Source organism: Amia ocellicauda, chromosome 1 (assembly GCF_036373705.1).
Source record: "Amia ocellicauda isolate fAmiCal2 chromosome 1, fAmiCal2.hap1, whole genome shotgun sequence".
Classification (NCBI taxonomy): domain Eukaryota; kingdom Metazoa; phylum Chordata; class Actinopteri; order Amiiformes; family Amiidae; genus Amia; species Amia ocellicauda.
This window is the reverse complement of record NC_089850.1, coordinates 29193175-29211935: the sequence shown is the minus strand read 5'-3', so window position 1 is coordinate 29211935 and position 18761 is coordinate 29193175. Positions and strand designations below refer to the sequence as shown.

At 37.3% G+C, this 18761-nt stretch overlaps 1 protein-coding gene across 10 annotated transcripts in view; it reads right to left on the bottom strand.

The window, feature by feature from the left end:
* LOC136747795 (SAM and SH3 domain-containing protein 1) overlaps window positions 1–18761 on the bottom strand; it is a 304184-nt gene that overhangs the window by 43458 nt on the left and 241965 nt on the right. For 8 of the 10 annotated variants that reach the window (XM_066701028.1, XM_066701012.1, XM_066701019.1 and 5 more), the window contains exons 2-4: window positions 10690–10818; window positions 1817–1867; window positions 1669–1718 (exon numbers count right to left, since the gene is read on the bottom strand). In XM_066701028.1, the coding sequence (XP_066557125.1) occupies window positions 1669–1718; window positions 1817–1867; window positions 10690–10818 (230 nt within the window). Of the gene's footprint in view, window positions 1–1668; window positions 1719–1816; window positions 1868–10689; window positions 10819–11328; window positions 11407–12338; window positions 12402–18761 lie in introns of those variants that run through there. The other 2 variants (XM_066701078.1, XM_066701044.1) reach the window with 2 other exon arrangements.

The window sequence follows — 18761 nt, the reverse complement described above, 5'->3', positions numbered from 1 at the left end:
AGCATCACTGGCTGGCTTTGATTTTCCTCTTCAGAGACGATGGCCAGGTGGATATTATTCTGGCCAAGTGAAGTCCCTTAGTGCTTGGCAATTTAGGTTCTTAGGGCTGAAAGAAAATCTGGCTCGACAGAGTTTGGAAAACACTTGCTGCCTGCAGTCTCCTTCACAGTGCAGCTGTAAGAGGAAGCTAAAATCTGGCATCCTCAATTGGCTGTGGGGACAATATCTCAGTCTTTCAAATCATAAGAAATGATTTAATGATGCATGTTACAGAACAAGCCTCTCGATGGGGTGAGCGATGTAAATCTGTGAATGTGTGTGTGACTGTACGCATGAAGTCAACAATCAAGTTCTCCTTTGTGAGCTTTGTTTATGTGTGTTTATGTTGCTGGAAAGGGTCCAGCTCAGAAGCTTGTTTTTCTTTTGCTAATTTTGTTTCATTTACAATCAGGATTCTCCATCTAGACGAGGAGACAAAAGGTGGAAGGAAGCTCTGCATTTGTAAATGGTGATTTTATCAAAACTGACCAAAAGGTCATCAGGAAATATGAAACATGGCTTCCGTGTGCCACTGGAGGATGTGACAGAGAAAGCGATGATGCCTTCTAAGTGACTTATACTTTACTCACTTTACATTTCAGAAGACAGTAATGTACAAAAGAGAAAGAAAAAAGATGAAGCTACAGGATGCTTTATTATTTTTCCTGTTTGAAAGTGTAGCCCGACGTCCGGTTCAAAGGATCAGAGGGCCTGAATCTGTCAGTGACGTACCAGGCAACATCTGGAACTAAAACTCACTTCCTCTTCTCAGTCCAACTTCACCCTCAAAATGAGTAAGATCCTCACAACTCAAAAGTATCATGGTCATATGAATTCTTCAAGAATCATTTCACTCTTATAGTCTAGTGACATCATTTTATTTCTTGATATTTCTCAACATACAAAACTGGTTGTATGAATGTTTGTTTCAATGTTAACCCAAAGGTTAAAGACCTTTTTCCTATAACTTTCACAGCACATGAAAGCTAATCGGAAAGCTTCCTCTCTCGACTACCATAAAAGTACTAGAGCAGAAAAAGAAAGAAGCTGCTGTTCCACAGAAATGCTTCTCTTGTAAACCCTATTTTGCACTGCTTTATGTCATGATGTCTACTGGCTGCAGTAGAGACAACAGGGAGCCCACTGTATTACTGGATATGGTGCAAACAGACTACATCCGGCAGCAGCCTGCACAAACGCCTGCCCATTATGATTTAGGACCCATATTTCTCAGATATACAGTATGTTTTCACCAGCCTGTCTTGCTTTGCTAAGCAGAGGTTTGCTGGGGGAAAACAAACACACACAAAGATCTCTAAACTAATCAACCCCGGCATTCCGGTTTGAGGGGAAGTTTTGTGCTACAGTACTAAATATAGTTTTTTGCTTTATAAATTATAGTGTTTAGTGTTGGTGAGGTAATTGTTAGATTTTGAATACGGATTATATTTATTTAAAAAAAAAAAATGCTGGGGGGGGAAGGGGGAAGTAAAATATCCTAAATATGTCCCTGGAAATATTAACAATTAAGTAAAATACATCCAGAAATTAAAACATGAAATATCAGCAGTATTCTAGAAAGGCTCTGGAAGTGCCTTTACAAACTGAGCCTGTCCAGACCACACTTACTTCCTCTCCATCTCAGGGGTGGATAAGGTGCTGCTGAATCCCAGGGACTCCTGTAGACATAGACAGACAACGCATTGTCATGAGTGTCAATCACACGACGCATCAGTGTCACTCATGTCTGAAGGGAGACGGAACATATTGCACTTACTTCAATCTGGGATCGTAGCTGGAGTGACGTTCCGCTGGTGTCAGGTTTATCCTGAAACAAAGGATAGATACAGTCACAAAGAAGCAGAGACATATAGTGATACTGCACTAATAAAGAGAAAGTGTCAGGATCTCAGAGGTAATCAGGAATAGACCCAGGCTCTGAATCTGACTATTTCGCATTGTTGATGATGAGTAAATTCCAACACTAACTATTAATCAGTGTCCTTGCCTTAAAACATGACTTCATCCAAAATAAAAAACAAGAACAGAGCTGTAGGCTTTGCACATTTTCCATACCATTCCATTAAGATCTTAGAAAAAGCTTTCAAAAAACACTTAAAATCTCTGAGCAGAGCATGCAGAGTAAAGAAGCGCCTGTCTAGAATAAATCTTTATATAATGAGGGTAGTGTGGAGTTTATTAAGAGCTTATTAGCATCTGAAATCTGTAGAAAAAGTAATGATATGCAGCAAAGAATCTTACAATTAGTTTCGTAGAAAGGAATTCATAATTTGTTTTTTGAACTTTCCCACAAGTGTTCTCAGTTTAAATGTTTTTCCAAATGCAAAAAACAAAACAAAAAAGCTGCACTGCAAATTTTTAAACCAGCTGCTGTAACTTTTATTTTGGGGTTGACATATATAGCAGGATTTTCCACTGTGAATTTGATAGAGGTGGGAATGCATAGAGTCTGTTCGAGACTTGTGCTGTAGAGATCACTGAACATAAGGGTCTGGCCAAAATCACTAACATAAGTCTGATATCTCAAAAAACTATGAATCGCCTTATCCGTCATAAGCTAAAATTAAACCAAACTTCCCTTTGAGATATTGCTATTAAATGTAGTATGATGCTTGTTGTACTAAAGCATGTGTACCCCCTGAAATGACAAATTAAATGTAGGCCCTATATTTTTCTTTCTATATAGTTTTGCCAAATTCTAAATTGAATACATTTAACATAGCAGCTCAAATTTCTAAATGTCATTTTTGCAGTTCACAATGGTACATTTTTTATTTGGAAATTCAGTCTGTTTAGTGTACTTGCTCCAAAACTGCCTGAGGAGAAGGTTTGCATCTGTAATTAAATATAGATTAAACAGTCACTATGGAATATTATCATTATTTACACTGCCCCCCCACCGACCCCAAAAAAGCCTTGGCACATATTTGAGCTTTAAGACTACAGAGAAATCTGTTCAAGCAGTTTCTGTTTATTAAAACCTTTGTGTGACTTCAGGGGTTCAAAAGAACAAATCCTTTTCATAGTGAATTTCAAAACAGCCAAGTCACTCTTTTGAAATACTTTGTCACCTTATTCTCTCTCTTTCATGCCAAAATAACAGACTAAATAAGTATGAAAAACTCCTGCTTGGTTTCAAGAACGGGTTTCAATATGAGGTCAATGGGCAGTCCTGATGCTCCATCATTGTGAAACTCCAACATCTTTATTTTGTACATGGCTTCTGCAAGTGATATCAGTGTAACCTTTTCACAGGTTATGCATCCTTAATCTACCATTTTTTATGTTTCATTTAATACAGAACTATCTTGGGCTGAGATGCAATAGTGAGGTTTGAGATAAACAGATTGATTTTAATGGATGTTTCTTATTTTTGGTCTAGAAATTGGCCTAGAACACCATTGATGCAATTTCCCTTAGTCTTATTTAATTACATTGTACTTATACTAATACAGTTTCATGGATTTTGGAGAAGCAAGCTTGTTCAAACCTGCTATTCAGGAATGTAAGAGAATTTAGGGGTAAATCATAATGAATATGGTGAAAATAAAATAAATAAGAATAAGCTGCTCAGTTTTACTATTGCATAATTTCTTGGAAACTTTATTGACATCATCATCATAATAAATCTATTTTATATAGTACATAATTTGAAAGGCCTGTACAAGTGCTTTGTAAAACAACAGGAAATCCAACACATGTAAATAACAGTTATAATAGTTGTTTTGTCTTATAATAGTCTTGTGTCTGCGTATTCTCGAGCCCAATGCACTCTTGGCAACCATAACCATACACATATGCTATAAATAAATAAATAAATATTTAAAGCTGAAAGTAGTGTCTTGAAGATATATTTAAATGTTTTGAAACAACATCAGCCGATGTGAAGAGGAAAACTCTGAGGCTGATTCATCATCATTCCACTTGTGTGACTCCTAAGATCGTTGCAAAAAAATAAAAATAAAAATAACCCTCTGCACACATCCTCAGGGGCAGGACAGGCCGATGTGAAGAGAGAGAGATCCTGTGTCGGCGCGAGGCGGCCAGTAGCGGGAGGTGGGGGCTGTGTTGTCAGAGAGTTTGCTTGGCAACAAGGGAGCATGGGTCAATGGGAAACTGTGAATCTGCCAAGAGTCCTATGTCAGGTATTTCTTTGCCTATTATTTCGATCAGCGAGTAGTCAATGAGGCAGGTATGGTGGAAAATGGTCTCTGGTGTCAGTTTTCTCCATTTTTATATTGCCTTTTGACTGTATAGACTGTGGTTCACTCTCAAGGAAAGATTACTTCATCAGTTTTAAGAGGTCGCTGTGGCGACAAATAACTGCACATGATCTTTCTCTCCCCCTCTATGCACAGTATAGAAGTATGTAAATGCATAACCACCTTCTTAAAAACGTGTACGCGCATTTACGCATCTCCATATAGGGCTAGAGCTAGAGAGAGGATTTTTGCAATTATTTAAAACAAATTTAAGTTGAGCTTTAGAACCTGATAGAGCAAACAAAGAGCTATTTTTGTTAATTATTTTAAGAAATGCTGTTAACCTTTAAGTCATGTTGACCTTTAAGGCTATAATGTTTTATAGAGCAATTCAACAGGGTGTACTAAGGGAACTACCCACTTTTTTCAATGCTAACTAAAACCTTTAATGTAAATATTTAAAGATCCTCATGTGGTTACAGTGAACACAGTCTTTGCATGATTGACTGATATGACGAGAACCTTGATTTGAACTTGTGTTAAGAAAAAGATTAAAAAACTCTGGCTGCTTGACTCTCCATTAAAAGGCTGAATCAGGTAACAGTGAAGCCAAGGAAAACATGCACCACATTTGGGATGAGAAATGTGTTTATTACTATGGTGATTTCATAACTAGAGCTTTCCTGTGCTTAGTGAAGATTACCATACAATAGATTTAATTTTACCTCTCTGTGCCACACCAGCTTATCCCTGCATGGGATGTATAGCTGCTAACCTCAGAGTCCCTAGTAACTGCATAACTGGGAAGACATCTGTTATTTCTCTGATTATCACAGAACACACTGCGATTGTTTCTACAGTTTCCTTTCATGTCAGAGCTAAATGCCGAATTGCACATACACGCTACTCAGTGTTTATCTGTTCATTTCCACATTTCTTGAAACCACGCACAAACAAAATGGAAAGGGATCATAAAAAATGCACAGCCCCAGATGTACCTCGCAGTGAGATGATCTCCTGTATCAACAATTACCAACGAGAAGGTGTCATTTTCTCATCTTACTCATAAAATAATTGCATTACTGAAAATAAAATGATACGCCAGAGTTCCAGAAGTCATGGCTGAAAGCTAATATATATATTTTTTATTGTGAAACTGTTATAGAAAATGTTTGCACAATGATCTTGAAGTCATCTTATTAAAAGTGAAACAATCCCTGTTGGGGAAAAACAAACTGACTATAAAGAAAAACAGGAACTTGTCTGAAGCTTTTGAATTTCCCCGACATTGCTGAAATGTTGGACTTTTGCTGGTGTTATTTTATTACTTTTGCATGACTTTCATATTTTCAGTCTGCCACTGCTAGTTAAATCAAATCCTCTAAATTGCTCAGTGATCGAAAGAAAAATCCCTTGTAATAAGGATCACAATACCATTGTTAAAGAATTACTCGTCTAACCAAGAATGAACTTTTTTAAAATCAATCTTCTACAAATATCTACTCTTTGAATTGTATTTTTTAGTTACAGAAATGTACAATATGCACTTACCTACTGAAGTATAGCAAAACATTGCCTGTGCAGGAAGTGGATTCAACTGTCCAAACCAAAATTATAGTAAGAAATTTGGTTTATTTGAATATATTTAGCATTTACTTAGGAAAGTCTGGAAACTTTAGCTCATCGGCTTTACAGCTAAAGCTTTACAGTCAATAGAAAATAGATCTCAGTCATACAGTTGCCCATATTCCTGCAATAATAAAATAAGGCCTTAGAAGTTACATTTTGTCCATTAACTCGGGTTCATTGCTGCAACAGACTGCTGCCAAATTCCACGAGCAGCCACAGGGAATGGGGATTCCTCTGGATAACAAATAGAAAGGCTTCCCATTATTTACGTTTGAGAACTTACCAAGGTTAAAAAGAGAAGGACTCCCTATACTACACTCACATATACGTCTGGTGAATCAGTGGACCTGGTGGACCAATCAGGGCATCCTAGGAGCAGATGGAGAGTTGAGCAGGAAAGCCAGGTCGACAGTGAGGTTACAGTATAAACAGGAACATGCTAATGGGTCGGCAGGACAAGAATTCCTTGTTGTTGACATAAACAGGAAGCCTACTCCTATGCCACGCATGAGAGGAGCTTTTAGTTATTTTCATTGGAAAGTTAAAATGATATATACTGATAATATTAATTTACTGTATTCTAAGTGTTTGCTTGTTTGCACATAACCCAGTGCCTTTCCCTAGTTCCCCGCTTGAACTGACACTCAATGCTACAGACTTTGATATCAAGGAGACAGCCACAGAAAAGTGAAGGTAGGAATAAAGCTCTATCCTAAGGCACATACTGTAACAATGCTATTCCAATTGTAATGTATAGTCCTACATTCATTCAGTTTAATAAGCAGTGATGCACACTATTTTTTCCATTATTAGAATATAATACAGGAATCAATCAAGCTTTGAAGATAAAAAAAAAAGTTCAAAAGGTGGCAGGTATAATGGATAAAATATTTCTTTAGTCACAAGAAACACAAACATTTAAGCATCATGAACTGACTCTGCTCCATTATGTTCGATCTTTTACATGGATCTCACATCTATTGTTGCTGAGCACATCTATGTTATATTCTGCAAGATCTGCCAACAATATCATGAACCACAAATAGTTTATATGACTTTGTAAAAAGGTAATTTGAAATCAAGAGGTGTTTGATTCCAGACTCCTGCTACATTAAGTGTGATGACAAGTAAAAAAAGTAATATTTAATTATCAAATCAATGTTTTCTGGGTGGGGTGGGGTTAAGTCTTTGCCAAGATTTAGTTTTTTTGTTTTATAGTACCAGCATCACTGCTTTAGATTACAATGATAATTAATTCAGAAAAGGTGTCTCATCTCACTTTGGATCACATTGCTTTTAATTTCTGAAGAAATTAATCAGTTGTTCAAAACAGGCCCAATCTTGCCACAGTGTGCTGCTCATATATGTTTAGCATGCATGGCCATACATCACTGCAGTTTTCTTTTCACAGAATAGCAAAGATAGTATTGCCAACTGTACTTGAACTTCTCCCTGCACCAAGACCAGAGTAGGGTAAGAAACAAGTCAAAAAGATGAGACAACATCAAAGACAAAAACTGTATGGAATGTCACAAACAATGTTTTTGAATACTGATTTAAGGACTGCCATGTTTAATTAACACACTACATGAAAGTTCAAAGTTCATTCAGGCATCGTTTGTGAAAATAGCAGCAGGAGAATCTTGCTTTGCAGCTGTGAACTACTGGTTGTGATAGACCCCGTTTTGAAATTTACAAAGTGTTTATTTAGCTGTTTCTCCATTTAAAACACAAAACACAAAATGGCATTCTGCTTGTAATAATCTCAGTTGCAGTCTCAGTGGAAAGGTGGAAAACTGAATTACAAAAAATTAAGTTGGAATACATGACACTGGAGGAGAGTGCAGTTTTTATAATCTCCTTGTTCCCATTTTATATCAATGGAAACTGAGGGAGCTGGGGTCAAGAACAAAAGTGAAAGTTATGCAACAAAACCAGTGAACCTTAATATAACCCAACCATACAAATTCTCAGTGTTATTGTCAGTAAGGAAATAAGTACCTATAAGAGAATGAAAATATTTTAAAACAAATTAAAATAAGCTAAATGATAAACTGTGAAATAAAGAGTCCGAACTTAACGAAGGAAATAAATACTTCACAGCATGGCTTAGATTCCATACTGGTGACACATAGCTAGTAAATTAAATGAAGTTCCAAGAGTAATAACTGGACAGGACTAACAAACTCTGTTCTCTTGAACCTTGACCCAAGTCACAACATGAAACGTGAGTTGAAAATAGAAATAACCTGACCTCTCACACCACCTCTTCTCCATCAGAAAGTGAGAGTCTTGATAGACACTTTTTGTATCCAAAGATTTGACTGGGAATGAAACTGAACAAAAAACAAAAAACAAATGCTAAGCTGTGACACAAAACTAAGCCAATGTCTCAGTCTAGTGAAGTCCACTGCAGTGACTAGGGGGAGAGAGGTTAAAAACGAGATGGCTGAGTGGACACCACTCAAGATATGACAAACTGTCTCAAAGGTTAAATCAGTGAAGCGCTTCATACAAATATAATATCAACTGCCTAATTGGGCTTCTGCTTTGATATAATCAATTACTGGTCATGTGCTACAGGGCTTAAGGGTGGAGTGCGGCCAGCAACTGCTCGTTTTCCAATCTGGACACTTAAAACCAAGCAAAGATCTATTCCTTCCATGAATGTCAGAAATGCCGCAGGTGCCGTGTTAATTTCAAATATTTCATATTTAGCTTAGGAAAGGTGTTCTTCAATCAATCAAGTCTAATTATCATCATATTTAAGAAGTCATATGATTAATATGAATATTTACTTACCTATTCAAAACAATGCACAGCAGAGATGTCATGTATAATGTGTATGGTGCTTCCTGATGATATGCTGCTATGCATTTTAATTAGCTCTCTAATGAAAGTAAATAAACCTTTGTACTTTTCTTCTAACTAAGGAACAGCTGGCGAGGAAAACAGATGGGTCGATTTTATTTGTAGTTCCAAGTTTTCCGGGAATTCCCTTGAACGTTTCCAAATCCTGTGACTCTTGAGATATTTTTATTTTGCCAGTAAAAGCTGAAAAGTGGAATACAGAAATCCACAGCTCTACTTAAAAAAAAAAAAAAAAAAAGCCATCAATATGGTTAAAAGTTATCTATACTGTACATTTGCAATATTCTGCTGCCCATACTGCGAGACCAATCCTCTTTCATTTACAAAGCAAGATGCTGTAATTACTGCTTACTTCTCTCTAATGATCATTGTCCGTGCACTCTGCTTTCTTTGCAATCTGTGAGAGATTAACAAGAGCTCTGATTGGGAGTTTGGAATCTCCCCAGATAAAGAGAAACAATCGGTAGTGGGTCAGTGTTTTTAAAAACATATTTGCAATTCAGGGATAATCTTTTGTTTGGCTGTAAACATGGTTCCTACTGAATCATAAGTTAAATTTACCTAATACTCAAACCTGTGGTATGAGTAACTATGACACTGTGGGTACTCTGCTTCCTTAACAACTACTCCAGGCAACAATACTTTGAAAGGCAAACAATGATGTCTAAAATATGACAGCTAAGATGCATTTTCTTTAATATAGTTCACAAGTAGAGAAAAAGAGAAATGTATGATTCCCATAATCAGCATTTAAAGTTATTGTGAAAGGAAATGTTATATGATGAGTGAGCATTATTGGCATTTTCAAGCAGAAATTAGGTTCCTGCTAATTCCTGCTGGTTACTAATCAATCTTGGTGTCCCACTACCCTACATCTTTCAGGATTCAATAGAGAACGGCAATCAGACACAGTTAAGCGGTTTTGCCGAGTTTAAACTTTTGGTCAAAACACTATCTTTTCAATGCAACATTATCATCATCACCTAGGAACTGTGGAGATTAGTGACGTATTCACAAACAATGTCAACACAACAAAGAACCACTGTGTAAGGCGTTTCTATTTTAAAATTATGAAGCAAATCACTAACTTTAATTATTATACACACTATTCTAAAGCATAAAAAAGCATCAGGATCTGGGAACAAATTGCATGTAAAGTGTTTAGATCTCCATATATCCAAAGAGCTGATCACATCTGATTTATCTGATATAATTTTACATTAAAAATATAGGAGGGTATACAATATTTTCCTCAAGACTGTAAACACCAATGGCAGGGATACCAAACAATGATGCTATAGGAAAACTTGCCGATACCCGAATAGATTCAAAAAAATAAATGTGGTGCTTAATATCCTTTACCGATTCCTTTTCGTACTCCTGACTGATCTCGAATTACAAACCAAACTTCAGTTTGTCACTTAAGTCACAACAATCACTAAAATTAAGAATACAAATACATTCCGATTAAATAATCATGAGGTCGTATTTGTCCATGATTTACTACTTTACAACACCTCCCCACTTCATCTCAGTGGCAAATGTTTTTCCTTGCAGTTTTCCCAAGTGAACATGAGCTCAGAATACACTGCTACTATTGGAACTTTCTCCTAAAGAATTTATACCCTTAAAACACACCCAGTTCATAAAACATACCAAGCTGGCAAAACAGGTGTGTGTAGAATAAAGATTTGCTTAAAGACCCAGTTAAAATAAGTACATAAAATGTAATCCATTTATATTTATAAAAGCAGCATTACATAAAGGATACCTGTGTGATTTGGAATATTTAAGACATCAAGCTTTAAATTACATTAAAAATACAGAAAGAAAACAGAAGGTCATTTCATTTGAGCGGTGAAGGTAGATAATATGGTGCACCACAGTTATGTCAACCAATGGAAACCAGGGGCTATATTGATCTTACCACATCAATGTCCTGCGACACTCTGCGCTTGCGTAGCTCTTCCATCCTCTCGCACACGTCACTGAAACAGGTGTTATAATACTCAGAGTACTGCTGGGCCAGGTCATCAATGTTTCCCAGTGAACCATCCTAAAGGAGACAGATAGGAGAACGAAGATATAAGCAGAATGCAAAAGCATGTAAACAGTATTATTAAACATAATAATAATGGGTAGGATATAGATACAAAGTTCCAGGTAAAGAAAAATATAAATACAATTGAAAGACATACGCTTAAAGTTCATAAAAACAAATTGCATGTAGCTTTAATTATAGTCTGGACAGGGGCGCCAAATAATAAGTATGTGCAGCATTCATTCATGTTAAATTACACATGGATGCTTTTACCTTTAATTTGCTGCTTCATAAATAAACACCCTTGCTACCAACTTAGTGCTTGTATGCATTTTATAAGTAGCAACTTCGTTCGCTATGGTTCCAGACCCCCTAATGTACACTTAAGAGAAACAACAAGTGCCTGGCTTGCTGCATGACGGGACATGTATCAAGAAATATGTCCAAGTTTCTGTCTTTTCCTGCTGAGCCGTGGCATCCATGCACTGTTAAATCCTGCCTTGCCCGCCTGCTAACAAGAGGCACCTGGTGACAGCAACAGCAACCTTGCAGGAGCTCCCCTGAGCAACGTAGGCATAGTAGAGTCCATTGCTTCATACAACCGAGAGAGAAATGTGTTTTTATTTCTTTCCCAGGAACTAAATACAACACATTGTTTCAGGCACAAGCCGACCTTACACAGAGATCCTGTTATTGTGTGGATCTCCATGCTCGGGCAGATGTAGGAAGCCAAAAGAAAAGAAGAAGCCAAAAAAAAAAAAAATGAAAATAGGATGCTGAAGAATCTTGCACAATTTGAAATTTATTGTTTGAGATTGAACTTTGGGTCAGGAGCCTAGGGAATCGCAGGAGGAAGAATGCATAATATTTCAAACTCTGGGTGCATACGGTTCTTCAAATACTTTCCTGACAACAGCTATTAATAATTATTATATTTTTGCATTCTAGTGGTAACTCTGACCTAAGCAATTAAGAGTTAAGAGCGATTTTGTCAGCTTTTTCAAAGATATGCAGAATTGGGCCAAATCAGCAGTTGGTCATACGCTCATATAGCTTTTCTGGTTAGCAGCAAGACGCTTAACACACAAGTCTATAATTAAATGCACAGATGACAGAATACAATGAAAGTAAGGACAGGGAAATACTCAATCTCCTGAGAGTTACCATGAATATGATAATCTGTTGATATGTCAGAGCTTCTTCTCACCAAGACATATGAGAATTAAAGTTATAACCTTAAACTAGACGCAATGTATTGTAGAAACTTGTGTCTGCATTGAAAAATCATGTTGACGATGTAGCTGTCCCATATAAACAGAATAATAAAAGCAAAGGAATGGTGTTGGAAACAAAAACTAAAGAATGACCTTTAAAAAGTGCACATGAAATTAAAATCCAAATATGGTAAAACCTAATTAAATACAGCTCCAGTCTTGAAGCAGTTGTGCTACTCTTCCCAAGCCATGATGGGCAAGACTCAAAAAATATTTGTATGAATTTATAAACTTATTTTAAAATCCATTAATCTTACTCACCAAACATAGGAAGGGCTCCTCTCCAAGCACACATTCAACAAAAAGTTTTAAATGCTATAGACATGATGTTTCATGTATGTACTAAAAAAATACAACAAAAGTAAAAGTACTGCTCATTACAATCAATTACATATCTGTTCGTTACATGGCTAAAGACTGCTTGACCGGTCTTGAAGAACACTGCATACACACATTTTCAGGATGTGGTTCATGTTGAATAATATGAATAGAATAGAATGATGTTACCGTGGGAACAATAACAGATTCCTGTAACCCTGACCGGCACAAAATTAGGAACCACGTAATCTCTCCACAGCCCTTTTTCATTTACAGCAAACCTGAAGACATCTGACCAAGCAGAGTTTTAAAGTTTCAGAAACCTACACTGGAGAGAAAACCTTCATATTGCATTTTATTAAAAAAAAGTTATATATATAACAGAACTAAATTAATATGTTCTGCAAAGGAATTTGAAAACATAAATACTAGCATTTCATACATTCAAGGCAGGTCCCAAGGAGCAAAAAGGAACAGCACAAAGAGGCCTTCTGACAGCTGTTTATTGATGCACACATGTGAGCCGTCTTGTTCGAATGCAAAACTCACTGGAGCAGCTTGTAAAGTACAGCATGTTAAAACAAAAGGCCTCGACTGATGCAAACAGATTGTGTGAGAGACATGGCCAGGTGGGGAGCAGATCTGAGTCCTGTTATCTGGAGATCAATAAGTCACCAGCACCCAACAGCCATAGGACAGCAGGGTCACTGGAGGGGAAAAGCATCTGGCTACAAGATGGACCCAGAGAATACCCCATCATCCCTAGTCAAAGTCAATGGCATTTTTGGTTCAGCTGTGAACTCAAACCTCATCTGGGTGTTTGATGCCAGATAAAGTGAATTTAATTACTTTAATTATCCTTAAGAATACAGTTAAAATGTAATACCCTAACGCGGTTCAGTATTTAAGCACTGTTAAACATCTTTAAATGATTACACAATGAGCAATTAAGTGTTGAGTTAAACTATTAAAATGGGATAGAGCTACTGGGAAAATAAGAAAACGGGCCTGTGTTTCATATCATAAATGCACACTGATGATAATGGTGACTTACTGATGTGAAGCAGAAAGAAATTATGCTTGCAAAGTAAAGCTCACAAAGGTCAAACACGATAAGGTACAAGACTGTACGAGCCTCATAAATAGCTACACTACTGTTTCTGTTCAGCTGGTAGGTTCCTGCCCATTGTCTGTCCCCTCGCTGTTGTCCGAGGTGTCAACCGTTATCAGAGCAGAATGAGTACAAAGAAACAAGGAACACCCTGTATGCTCAATACACATTCATTATAGATGGGTGCAACAACAAATACTATTACACAAGCCAAAGGTCATGTGGGTGTACAAATTACCCCATTACATGAATATTCATAAACATGTATTCATACAGCAGGTATTTGAACATGAATATATTAACCATGAAGTCAAAGGTATCATCTTCAATGCACCCCTTTATAATTGAAATTGTCCATTTAAGGATCCTTCTTGCAGTGTTGCCTTGCTCAAGTTTCACTTTCTGATAAAATACAGTATACAAACTGAAACAAATACATTCAAAATAATTACACACAATACCTTATTTCTGCTGGCTTGTGGTCAATTAGAAGTATATTACACTTCATCAATTGTGTACAAATTGTAACCATTTCAATTTGGAGAAATAAACTGGAAATAAACTGGACTCTCAAAGCATTTAACATAAATTTCCAAGCTCCCAACTGCCATATTAAATGTTATGTCCAAGACCAACTGCAATAATTGGAAGAGCTAGATTCACTTTAAATATCCAAAATACCAGTAAAGATATCTAGACCTTTACAGTCTGAATCCAGTTCAGCAACCACTAGTGAGGGAACCAATAGAGGCACATTTGAATGGAAAAGGTATGTGTATTTTAAATGACTGGTAAAGCAGTTATAACTATGCCGGCAATAAGACCAATTTTGTAAAGAAAAAAACTAAAAAAATAACTTTCAAACACATATTTAAAAGAACTTTCCATTCCTTCCTTGAACAGAAAACCAAGAACTCTTATTCTAACTCATTTATTGTTAAATATTGTTAGTCAAATGTCGACGCACAGAACCAAAGTTAGTTCTAGGGTCTAGTTTCAAAAACTGTTGAGAGAACCTATTTTCCTGGACGAGGAGTCACTGATACAGTGCCACAGTTATCTGTCCAGTGGCAGACAGCTGTTGAAGAAAAACATGGCAGACTGCCGACACTTTCCAGTGAACTATGCCAGCTATGAATACAGGCAAATCAATTAGCTAAAGCATTCCTGTAATTCAGACTATACTGTTTAGGATTACAGACTTATTAAAATGTCTTCAGCACTTAAGTCCTCTCAAAAGCTAAAATCTACCTTACTCATTCTTGGCTGGTGGACATGAGGCTTAATGAACAACATAACAAACTATAACCTGTCAGAAGACAGTACAGATAACTGAACCTGTTCCAGATGATGCACATTCTGGAGTTAATTGTTCCAAAAAAAATATTGTATGGCAGCTGAAGGTAAACAAATTACAATTGTGTTCTTCTAAATTTGAGAATAGTTCATTATTTTCCCATCTAATTTGAAATCACGTATCATTACATAATCCGATCCTGGACTCTACTGGAGAAAAACAAGTGCTTAAATGCCAACCAGAAGATGGTCTTGAACGCCACTGAATGCAGAAGCCCGGTCAGTCTCAGGTATCACTGCTGTGCGACAAGCTGACTCTACTGAAGCCAATCTAGCAATGCCACTGGAAACAGCAGCCTTGGACTCCACCAGTCTCCACACTCCACACTCTGAACTGTGGGTAGCTAAGCTTTTACTGGACAGCACTCATTATCTTAAACTTTCACATTAACCGAAACCTTTGTTAGAATAGGCAGCCTTGAAAAGAATTCCCATTCTGTGCAGCTGGTAACTGATATGGTATCTGAGCTGATATCTAGGCTTTCAAACTACTGTTTTATATGTATCCTGGTTTAGATAGCTACTTTCTGCGTGTTAATTTGTACAGAAACTCAAACTCAAACCTACACATTAATTCAAAATAAAGAGAAGAATGCTGCATTACAATTCTTCAGATATCTGGGTTTACAAAACCAGGTCGAGGGAACTTACACCGGATCCCCCTCCTCTCAAGCAAAACAACTATAAATATGTAAACCGAGAGCTCATTGTCTTGACACAAATACATTCGATAAGAACTGTTCACACTTCTTAATCTGGCAGCACATATTTCCTGAATGCAGCCTGTGATTAATTCAAGGTTTATTTCGCTGTGCTGCAAATTCCTTTTTGTGAACACAGTGCCGTCCTCTTCCACAACAACAAGCTGAAATCCCATAGACTCTGGCATAAATAGCCAAGAAGGATATTCAGTGCAAGTCTGTGGATAACCAGGCATTTTTGTTTACACATTTCAGCATAATGCGACCCATCACATATTACTTCGGGGTTGCATGCTATGTACCACTAGATATTTGTTTTTGCATTGAAGACGTCACCTCTTTTAGAATGTATATGGTTTTAAAAATAAATGGTCACTTTTGGATATGGAAATGGGCGACATTTAAGAACGATCAAAATATGGGAAGGTTTTGTCAAGTCAAATATGGCTTGAATTGCCTACAGCGCTCTCCTTTTATATCATGTGTATCAAACTGAATTGGCCCTCTGGATAGACAGCGCACACATAAAATCTGATCAGTATACATCTTGCACTCTGTTGTACTTATTGTCAGCCATGTGAAAATGAAATGAACACAAGGAGATGTGTAAACAGCTGACTCTCAGCTTTTGTTGCTGGATCCAAAAGAGCAATCAACTGAGACTGATAGGTATTAAAAAGCTGTGTGTGCGCATTCATTTGGATGTCTGCTGTTAAAGACAGCTAGAGTTTTGCTTCCTACTCTGTCAGGTTTCAAAACATTTAAACACTGCTTAATTTTTAATGCCATGAACAACTGCTAACAGGTGAGTGAAAGGGGCAACTCATTCAGTTCATTCTCAGGTGGCGTTTGAAACCACATATCACTATGGCACAAGTTATAGGACTCCCTTGATGAAAATAAATGTTCCATTCAATTACCCCTTATCCCAGGGGCTCCAAAAGACAAAGGTGAAGACATCAGTGAGATAATGTGCATCTTATACAGGAACAAGATAACATGTAGCAGCAGCACTTTATAAGGAAACATTACATTGAAGGGCCTCCACTTTAGCACGGAGGGATAAAAAGTAAAATAAAATGAATGAGTAACAACTCCCACACTCCCACCATTTCCCAAATCTACCCTGTGACAGTATACCAATGCCAATAATTTGCCAATCCCGTTTGACCCCCATGAGCAGCTTCCTGCAGATGGTCTGTCAAAGAACCCATAATACACACACATACACGCACGCACACACTCACACAAATTTAAACATGTCCTGAAATGGCCACGGCCTGCAAAGGAAACCATGTGGAGGTGTTGACTATAACCCACCCTTTTTCAGGAAGGCTTCCTGAGGAAATCTGCAGCACTAAAGAAAGGGGCGACAAGCTTTCAGTGATGGATGCAGGGAAGTACAGTGCCTGACCTTTCACAAACAAGAGAAAATGCAGTGCTGCAGAAACTCTTAAATATGAGATGTATACCTGTGAAATATATATATATATATATATATATATATATATATATATATACACATACATATATATATATACACATACATATATATATATATACACATACATACATATATATATATATATATATATATATACACACTTAGGAGGGTTATTAAAATGGTTCTTCAGGCTAATAGAGAAGGAATCTCCGAAGACCTGTTGTAGCTAGTTATAGCCCTATTGAGTATCAGTGAAACAGAGTGCAAATATTTTAGATTGTTTTGTTCGTCATTTAGGCCTATGCTTCGTCTTGCAGATGACAGGTCCTGAAATAGGTTTATTATTACTTCTTTCTTGGAACATAGTCAGAGGCGACTCAATTTCTAACAGAAGAATGAAGATTCTTCAGGACAATAAGAATGAATACCAGACAGCTGGCCCAGAGCTCACAGTATTACACCACACCATAGTTCACTATCAACATCTCCAACAGAGGGAATCAGCCTAGTCACTCGATACGGATCCTGTCAGGCAGCATGGATCCACGCACATGAACATCGCAGAATGTTGGTCAATTCAGGCAGCTAATTCTGCATGGTACAGTCCAGAAGAGACCCAAACTAAGGGCTTCGATAACAATTCTGTGACAGTGGTGGCATTTTAGCACTCTGGGGGGGATCGGGTCTTCCTGATGAGTCTATGCCATTAGGAAGGGCAGCAAAGACAAGGCTACTGTGAAGGCACCACACTGATACTCCCCAGACACCTCCAGATCCCCCTGCCACTGATAATGACCCTGGGGCAGCGGGATCTGCACATGGCTCCCAGCGAAAAAACTACAGTAACAGGCATTCAAACAAAAGAAAGTGTCCTCTGTTATATCTAATGAAAGCTGTCTAGAAACCCATTAGGGATTATAAAAGGCTTTAAAGCCACTAACTCTCCTTGGTATGCCAGTACCTCAGGCTTGGATCAAAATACAAGAGGTAACAATAGATGATTTGGGATTTTATGCAATTTTAACCGATAGTTTTCATCAATGAATGAGAAGCTGTGCCCAAGGGAATGCGAAATATCTGGGCTACCAAATACACAGAGAACTGCAGATTACACCCTAACCTAAGGCAGCCTGGAGGTATGACCTCTGAGGAGTCTTTGCTACTAAAGGAATCTGTGCCTGTGACTTTCCTTTGATGAAAATGGAAAACTGCCGCAAATAAAAATAACTTTTGTGACTTTTGAGGATTTAATTTGAATTGATAAAACCAGGATACTGACAATATCCTAAAATAACAACTGAACTGATAGCAATCACATGTAAAACCAAAAACCAAATTCACACAGATTTCAACACACAACGACAATGCACCAGATGGAAACATTTTCACCAAGTGTAGTGGACAATTTTTCTGGGGTTCATTGTTTGTTTCACATAGTTTGCTGTAAGTAGCACTTCACTGATGATAAACGCTTTCGGACAAACACAAAGGATCTTGGATCAGATCCCTCCTATATTGCTTAGAGCCTGAGTTACTGCAGCAACAAGATAGTTCACCCAGCTCTGCAACCGATTTGACAATCCAACTTGTGAAATGGAACAGAAATGTTTACTAGATTAGAAACCAGACAGAAATATTAATTTTTGATTTCACATACTAAGATTTACAATGTTCTGGCTTCTCTGGATAGCTATGGAAAGGCTGGTTTCACGTCTATGACAGGACTAGGGCTCTTGTGGTAGCATTAATTATGG